General features: G+C 40.7%; 1 protein-coding gene across 1 annotated transcript; it reads left to right on the top strand.

Annotated features, from left to right (window-relative positions):
• Positions 1-552: 552 nt before the first annotated feature.
• On the top strand, positions 553-8,867 carry LOC127450627 (protein Wnt-9b-like). The gene is made up of 4 exons (XM_051714864.1): positions 553-691; positions 1,844-2,097; positions 3,193-3,458; positions 7,661-8,867. The coding sequence occupies exons 1-4, from the start codon at positions 606-608 to the stop codon at positions 8,129-8,131; spliced, it is 1,077 nt and encodes a 358-aa protein (XP_051570824.1). The 5' UTR covers positions 553-605; the 3' UTR covers positions 8,132-8,867.
• The last annotated feature ends 261 nt before the right edge of the window (positions 8,868-9,128 follow it).

The following is a 9,128-nucleotide window of genomic DNA, read 5'->3' as shown; positions in this document are numbered from 1 at the left end:
ATCAAAAATGAAATATCAAGGTGGTAGAACACCAATAGAATAGTTTAAATCAATGTCACATTTTTTAAAATTACAAACCTTCAGATACATGATATGTGCGCATGCTCCATTATTTTGTAAACAGCTGCCTATTACTATTTCAAAAGCAGGAAAAATGGTAACATGCAATGCACATAATGATCATTTTACTTGATAATTCACTAAACAGCAAATGATTAGTGCATTTTACTGCACTGATTACCTAATTGTGGTGTTCAAAGATTAAATGGCTCTCTGCTCAGACCTGGACGTTGGAAACGATGGAAGTTGTCTGAAACTGGCCCTGCCCTAAATAGCCTAAATGTGAACTATCTGTGCCATTCAGCAGGTACGTGCACCTGCCAATCTGTTGCGAAATAAGGGTAGTCTCCTTGGCACTGGGAGGAGTAAATTACGGATGATCCAATAAATTTGACGCGCGTTCCACACGCCTCACCTCTTTTGGGACTGCGCCACCCCAAGGGCTAAAATGAGTTTCTGCCCCTTTAAGAAGTTGCGCTGTCCAGCACAGCGGGGATTTCTACACGGACAGACAGCGCAATGAAGAGCAGCGTCGACCCGTCATCATGTGCACCGGGCTTCCGAGGACTGCCTGTCCCCTGCGACTTATCGCCCTCTGCCTTCTTCTCTCCCATGCAGCAGCCTATTTCGGGTCAGCAGTGTTTTTTTTTATATCATCCCTCTTTTCTAAATTCATGAAAATTGTCTCGGAGTGCATCATTTTAATGCTTGACAAGGACTATTCTCATTTTATGTTATGGAACAAAGAATAAACGGGTCTTTTAGAGTTCTGTCTATCGCAACATGTGGAGAGATGTTGGTGATCTTGGATATCCCATGCGTAATTACGCATGTCTTGTTATTGCTTTTTATTCATTCATTTCTTTCTTTCTTTTTCTTTTCAGTTTCACAATTAAGTTTGAAACGCAGGTTGTATAGTACAAATACAAATAATCAAATGAGAATGAAAATTATTTGCAATATGTGGTATATTCATACCACATATCTGACACTTAGACTTCTGACCTGCTTTCATGGTCCTGAATGTACCAGCTCTTTGATCACATGCAATTACATGTTTTTTTATTTATTATTATTATTTTTTATTATTATTAGTTAGTTTTAAGAAACAAATCAATGGTCTGTTGTTCAAGTCGATTATTGCCCAAAGGAGCATTGCAGTGTCTTTCGATGGTTTTGGCACCGTGTCCTTGCCCTCGCGCTACCTGATCATTAAGATCTTTCTGGCTCATACTCACAGGACGTTGCCCCACTGGTGTTTATATTAAGAATCCTATAAACATGTAAAAACACTCTGCAGTGTATTTTATTGAAGAGTGGTTGCTGTAGTTTCTTGTGCGCCACAGCAGTGCATTTCCAAATAGCTACAGGCGCGCATTCTCCAAACTATTGAGTGACTCTGGAAAAACACGTGTGCATTCTCTATTCAGACACGACTATTCAAATTATGTATTTAAAAATGTATTCAAAGCGCATGTGTCACCACTACAACAACATCATCAACAACAACATGATTAGGGTTTTCATTGACAAGTTAATCAGCAAGAGAGCAAAACGTGCAACTTCTAAACAAATAATAAACTTCAGAAGTTAATGAAGGCTAGATATCATATGGTGTGTGTGTGTGTGTGTGTGTGTGTGTGTGTGTGTGTGTGTGTGTGTGTGTGTGTGTGTGTGTGTGTGTGTGTGTGTATTCTTTAGAATCAAAATTGACCTTGTTGAAAAGTCAGTGTTACCAAGGCAAGTAGTTTTATTTACTGGATTATTTTATTTTCATTGTTAGGCTTACAGGTCGCGAACCCCTGGTCTTTCTGCCGGGTCCATTCTCTAACGAGCCTCCGAGCGGTAAAGCGCACCTGAAGCAATGCGAGCAGATGACTTTGACGCGCCGGCAAAAGCGCCTGTGTCGGCGGGAACCGGGGATGGCGGAGACTCTGAGGGAATCTGTCCGCCTCAGCTTCCTGGAGTGCCGCTATCAGTTCCGCAACGAGCGCTGGAACTGCAGCATGGATGGCCGTGAAAGCCTTTTAAAACGAGGTAAGGTGTTATGGACCCTCTATGTGTTTTGAGATCCCTTCGCACAATGTTCCCACAAAACACAAATGAAAATGTTTGGTAGCTTTTAAATAGAACCTCGCTGCCTATATGCCAGAGGTGGGAATGTTTAGGCCTCTTAACAACGACGCAGAACCTTCCATTTATCTTCCCGTTAATTCGTGGTGCCTCTTTCCAAACGGACATGTGCGTAAATGTGCAGGATGTGAATGTGAAAGCCATGCGTTGGTCAGTTCGCTGGTAATTAGGGGCTTGGGAAGCGCGGAATCCCTGTGCGGTGAGGCCTCGCGGGGCCAGATGGAGTATTTTTAACTCGCGGAAAAGCGCCCTGTTCTCAAGAGGAAAAGGGCGGCGTGTTCGCGCGCTTTCATCTGACAGAGAACGTTTCCTTGTCAAAATAATAATTAATTGGATCAAAATACACCCTTCGACTCAGCTGTGGGCCAAGCAAACAATAATATGAGGGGAGGGGGTTTTGGTGAAGGGATCATGACAAAACACTGTACTTAACACTTAATTGGAAAAGTTGTAGTATATGGTCCGAAAATTCAACAAGCATAATGGAGGACTTAAATGGAAGGGTAAGGGGCGTTCACACCGAATGCGCTTATATGCGCTGTTTTTCAATTGTTTTGTAAACTTGGGCTAGACGGACGTCTTTGACCCCTGCTCCGCGTCTCTTTTTTAGACACAGTCTAAAGTAAAAAAAAAAAAAGAAAAAAAAAGTATTTTACTTTAGACTGTGTTCGTGGCGCTGCATCTATAGCATTTTGTACGCACAAGGAGATTTCTTTTAAAATAAGCATCAATTACATCAAATGAGCGCATTGACACTGATTTGTTTGGAAATAATGGAAATGACCATTAGAATTTCCTTTTAAAGACATTTGACATAGTATGACATTTAGGCCTATATTTGCATTTGCATTTACATTTAGCCTTTTTATTCAGCAGAAACGATTTGTCACAAGAAGTCAATAGAAGTGCTGACATATTTAGGCTCATATCCACTTTATAGTATTGCCCATTTAAAGTAGCTATGCACAATACTCAATAATGAATTTGTCCATCTATCAGGTTTTAAAGAGACGGCCTTTCTGCTCGCGGTGTCATCAGCAGCGCTGTCTCACGCGCTGGCCAAAGCGTGCAGCTCAGGGCGGATGGAGCGCTGCACCTGCGATGATTCTCCGGGTCTGCAGCAGCGCGAGGCCTGGCAGTGGGGTGTGTGCGGGGACAATTTGAAATACAGCACCAAGTTTCTCAAGAAGTTTCTGGGGCAAAAACGGGTCAGCAAGGACCTGCGTGCCCAGATCGACGCTCATAACATTAACGTCGGTATTCGGGTAAGCTGTAAAATGGTGTGAATTATTTCAAACGTGCTCCAGCTTTAGTGCAGGATTTATATTAGCATTATAGACCTATTTAACCTATTAAAAAGGAATTACTGCAGCTAACTCACAGTGCACTTCCCAGATCTGAGAGCAATCGAACCTGAAACTGTTGATGTATACTGTTGTGTCTCTTACAAAAAAAGTATGGCAGTATATGGTATCAAAATGTAATACTATGGTCTTTGATATGAAATGGTACTGAATGATTACAGTTTTTTCCCAATTAGATACACACATTTTACAGAATCATTGACCTATTTCCTCAAACTACATACACAAAGTCCATTATAAAACACCAAAGTTCCAAACTCACACAAGGAAAAACTCACTATTTGCTGAAAAACTTTACCCACAGCTGTCAAAACTAAATTATCTAATCAGAATCACACTCATAAAAGCATTTATGTTGCACACACTAAGCATCAGTTAATACACTGTGCTGCAAAAGATAACACACTCTCATAAAAATGAATTTTATTCAGATTGAAAAACAAACAAACATTGTCTGACACTTCAGAAATAGACATTTTATTTCCCAATTTGCTGTATTTACTGCATACTCAATTCTCAATGTATTTAGTGTCACCTTTAGAAATTAAAACTTGGCTATGTACTGTAAAATAGTAGCCAAAAAACAGTGATATCACTACAGTATTGGCCACCACCATATTGACAATTTGAGCTTCTTAATTTGGGGTGAACAGGCACATTTTTCCCCCCAATATTTGATGGTCTTCTCTCAGTTCTGTAGAGATTGAAAAAGTTGGGTTTCCCATACATAGGAAAATGACGTATTGTGCACGACAGTATAAAATACTGTAAGAAATACCTGTAACAAACAACTTACCTGTTCTCAGTTCGAAATGTCCTAATTATTCTAGCTGCAGAATATTAATTTACATGTGCCAGCACTCTCTGTCCAGCTTCTGTAAAATTCATACCATTGTTGATGACACTATCTTTCAAAGTAGCTCTTATCTCATTTTATATATTTCTGTGTCTGTCTTCCTCTACCTCCTCATACTCTTTGTTGTTCCATGTTTTTGATGTTTCAATGAGCAATTGTTTGACTTTTATATATTTGAGACAGTGAAGTATTCAGTTTTGGTTGATTATGTTTGCACAGGTAAGATGTGTTTACCATATTATCTCATTGAGTTTTGTTTGGTTGACTCCATTGGTTTTAGATTTGGAGCAGGTGTATTCACAATGACAATTGTGCTGGACTGCTGAGTGTTGTGTGAAGAGTTTTGCAAATAGAGTGCATGAGAACCGCAAATTGTGCGGAAGCAGGAAAAAAGTAGGAAAGTAGGAAAGCTCTTAGAAAACCACTTGAATATGCTGTTATCAGCGCTCTCAGAGTGGTTCACGTTAGAGGTCTGCCAGGTTTGGGTCAGTTTTTCAAGTAGGACTTTGGGTTTGGGTTTGTAATTTATGAAAAAATATACAGGACTTCCGAACTTGTTTAGCCCCTGAGTTAGGGGCCCTTTACACCGAACGTGCTTTTGCATGTGTCTGCTCTGTTTTTCCATTGTTTTCCTATGTAAACATGCTGGACGAACGTCCTTGACTGCTGCACTGTGTCTTGCAGTGTCTCTCGCAGGACCGGCACATTTTTAGACACTGTGTCAAGTTAAAAATAACTTCAGGTCTCAAAAACGCATGTCGAGACACCTGCGTTCTGTTTCATTCGTCGTGCGGTGTCTAGATTCTTTGTAGTGCTGGTGTCACTAAGATTTAACGTTTTGAACAAGTTCTGGTTGCAAAGAGGGGACTGTTACAATGTTTAACATTATTCAGGAATATTCTGCACCAAATATTCTGCACTTCAGCCCTTGATAAACAATGTTTTTTCCTTCTTCTCTAGTGTGCTGACGGATTGCCATGCCTTGTATGTTTATTGTTACTGAATGTTGCCTATGATGCTTACATAAAATACAGCCTCAGCATTAGAATATAAACTCCAGGTGAAAGTAAAGTAAATAAGACAGAAATATATTACTATTGTATACAACAAATCCTCAAAGTAATAATAATAATACTGTATGATACTGTATTATAATGAAAAACTGGACAAAAATGAATAATTGTTGGGTTATAATAATAATAAATAATAAATAATAACTGAATTACAAAATGTTAGTGAGTGAAGTAGGTTTAGTGAGGTGTAGTAGGTTTTACACACCCTGTTCATAAAAAAAAAAAAAAAAAACTTTACAAGTGTTTTGTAAAAATATATGTAGGTAAATATTACTTTTTTTAATCACTGTATTGTTGAAAAAACTGTAAAACATGCATTAATTATCTTGAACTAGAATTTTATTTCATTAAACATTTTGAATGTACTTGACTACAACGGCTGATAGGATCAATTTAAAATTATAATTTAATATCAATTTTATGTAATTTTTTAAGCAACATTTTCTAAATGGGGCCGGTTGGTCGGTTGCTTGGGGCCTCAGAAATCATAAACCCACCCCTGTATTTACATCAAAGCCGTTATCATCATAGACCCCAATATTCAGATTAGTGGTTGACCGATATGAAAAAAAAAAATAAAATAAAATAGTAGGCCTGTTATCATGGTACCATGTCCAAAAAAACAAAACAAAAAAACATTGTAGTACATTTTTTATTTGTGATATCATAAGTGATAACAGAGCCTTTCACTCTCCTCTTCAATCCAAAGAAGAGCGCATCTTTAAAGGGTTAACTTCTCTCTTACCTTCCCGTCCTGTGAACACTAGAGGAGTTTCTTGATTGGAGGGGTGCGGTCTCCTAGATCATTGTAGCCCAAAGGAGAGTTCAGTGAGTGGAGTGAGGCAAGTAGGTGAGCAGGAATTGGCCAGTTCTGTGGAGCCAGGTGTTTCTTTCCCTGGTCCAGGCATGACAGCGCTTGCTGTGGGGGCCCTCTCAAAATTAGAGGTCTCCCAAAAGGGCAATTATGCAGAGTGGAGGCCTCTGTAATATACGAGCAATTTTTCCACCTACTGTATGCCTCCCGCTCTACCAGTCTCACTGCTGCAGCTGCCACCGCCACTCTCCCAGACTTTCATAAATCCTCATAACATCCCCCAAAACAGCCCTGTTACCAGGAGACTGGTAGCCTCAGGGTGAAAGAGACAGAACGCAAAAGGAGTCAGAGTTTATGAGAGAGAGAGAGATATTCAAGGAGAGCGTAAGAAAAGAACGCTGGACAAACATGGATCTTATCAGTCTCCGGTTTTGTTGTTTCCCCACAGTTGACACCTCAGGCCACAGATGGCGGTGAACAAAAACAAGCAAAGGTGGTTGAGTCCTCACAATGCCCTCCCTGTTCAGATTCCCTCCATTTCCTCGCTTCTCCTTCACTATCTTTCTCAGGTGGCCCTGAGGTGAGACCTCATACCTGTGTAGGGTGGAACACCCCCATCGACCATTTGACCTCTCATCTCCCCTTGGGCACTTTTAGATTGACTGCTCTACAACTTACCAATAAGTGGACTGAGGGGAAGATGAATAGGACATATAAACACACAAAAAATATGTAAATAAAAACAATGAGATTTGGCTCTCAAACACAGGGATATATAAAGAGAGAGCAAAGGAACAGAGATGTATATGTGACAGTGAAATCTGACCATAGATCAGGAGTGGCAGTGTTAGGTCCTCATAGAGTTGGAAGAAATACTGCCAGCCCAGGCATCCACTGACATCCATCATTTACATCTATTTACTACCTTTAGCTCAAGGCTGTGGAGTCTCAGAGCACCCACCAAATTCCACAACACTATCCTTGTGAACATCACAACAGGGGCGTAGCAATCATTACAACTTAGGCCACTTCCACACTAAGCCATTTAAGTTTGAAAGCTCAGTTTTCAGTTTGCTAACATCATCTTTTTGGAATAGCGTTTTTGAAATGCTATGTTTTCAGTGGAGGAAAACGCTCTTCCAGTGTGGACGAAAGGTATAAATGAAGCAAAATCAATGTGGTTTCAAAGGAAAGAATTTTAGTTTGGACGTGACTGTAATATAAACACACTTTCAGAACCTTCTACATTTTGCCTTCTACATTTGCCCACATTTAAGAAATCACATTTCTTTGACTGATAGTGTTGTATTTTGTGTACCACACTCATTTCTCCTTATCTCCTTGTCTTTTTCCCTTTCAGGCAGTGAAGAGTGGACTTAAGACTACTTGTAAGTGTCACGGTGTCTCTGGCTCCTGTGCTGTGAGGACATGCTGGAAGCAGCTTTCCCCTTTTCATGACACAGGCCACCTGCTGAAGTATCGTTATGATACCGCCGTTCGTGTGCACAGTGTCACCAATGCCGCCACGGGGGAGACTGAACTGGCAGGGCCCCATCGTCATAGCAACACAGGTCCCCGGCCAAGGCCCACCGAACTGGTGTTTCTGGAGGAGTCACCCAGCTTCTGCAGGCCATCGCGCTATTCACCTGGAACTGCCAGCAGACCGTGCTCTAAGGACACAAGCTGCAGCAGCCTGTGCTGTGGACGTGGCTACAACACAGCCCTGCACCTCACAACCCTCTCCTGCCACTGCCAAGTCCGCTGGTGCTGTCACGTAGAGTGTCAAACCTGCCTCAGAGAGGAGGAGGTCTATACCTGCAAGAAACATTGAGAGACCAAGCAGGAGATTGAAGGAGACAAAGAGTAAGGGGAGGAAGTGGAAAGTGAGGAGGGTACTTCATGCATTACATGGAAAAGTCAACTAGTAGAATTTAAAGAGAGGATAAATGCACAAGATGTATTTCAGGAGGAAAAGGTTTGGAGGTTATCATCCAGGTAACGCTAAGGTAGAAGATGTTGATGATGATCAAAAGAGAGAACATCTGCCAGTCTCACCCGATTTAGATTGGCTGCAATGAGATGTCTAAATACTGAACGTCACTCTCTCAAACTCTGGGCTCCCAGACAAGTGTAGGCGAACTTTTACATGGGTCTGAGAGCATTTGTGAGATGCTTGAGTAAATGAAAATTGCTCGTCTTCTGTCATGGAATCCTTGTCTTCAAACTGAGAGCTCATCTCGCATGAAGTGGAACTGCTTGACTTTTGCTGAAATGTAGTGTTAAGCCAGTGACTATCTAAGAACCCCATAGGGATGGTTGCCTTTTGATCAGTTTGTGCCGAACGCACACTTTATGGCAATGGACTTGAGATCTGCAATGTTCATTAATACTCAAACTAATAGTTTTGAGGCAGTCTGCCCAATTACTTTTCTGACTGCATGTCTGACTGTTTGTCTCTATATTTGCCTATACTGTATATCTGTCTATTGCTCTGAGAGTCCACTTATGACTTAAAACGTATACTGAGAATATGAAGCACTTCTGAATGCTTTTGGTGAATATATATATAACAGATATATAACGGGGGGCTTGGGGAGGTGGGGGTGGGGGGGGTGTAACAATATGTTACATAATCAGCAATGTTATGTTTATATCTTGAATGATCGTTTAATGGCTGCATCTGGTAATAGATAGGAACATATTTATTGCAGTTAGACAAAACTGATCAACCGTTGCACCAATTACAAGTACACTTACTGGTATTCCAGAGAATTTTTTGTTTAATCTGCCATATTGCTGCATTATATGCCACTTTCCTGCATATATAT

Source organism: Myxocyprinus asiaticus, chromosome 13 (assembly GCF_019703515.2).
Source record: "Myxocyprinus asiaticus isolate MX2 ecotype Aquarium Trade chromosome 13, UBuf_Myxa_2, whole genome shotgun sequence".
Lineage (NCBI taxonomy): Eukaryota > Metazoa > Chordata > Actinopteri > Cypriniformes > Catostomidae > Myxocyprinus > Myxocyprinus asiaticus.
The sequence above is the reverse complement of the archived record's forward strand: the minus strand, read 5'-3'. Positions and strand labels throughout refer to the sequence as shown.

Excerpts from the sequence above, each read along its gene's own strand:
- LOC127450627 (XM_051714864.1), top strand. The coding sequence starts at position 606 with ATGTGCACCGGGCTTCCGAGGACTGCCTGTCCCCTGCGACTTATCGCC. Across the intron at positions 692-1,843 it reads CATGCAGCAGCCTATTTCGG|GCTTACAGGTCGCGAACCCC; the intron begins GTCAGCAGTGTT and ends TTTCATTGTTAG. Across the intron at positions 3,459-7,660 it reads ACATTAACGTCGGTATTCGG|GCAGTGAAGAGTGGACTTAA; the intron begins GTAAGCTGTAAA and ends TTTCCCTTTCAG.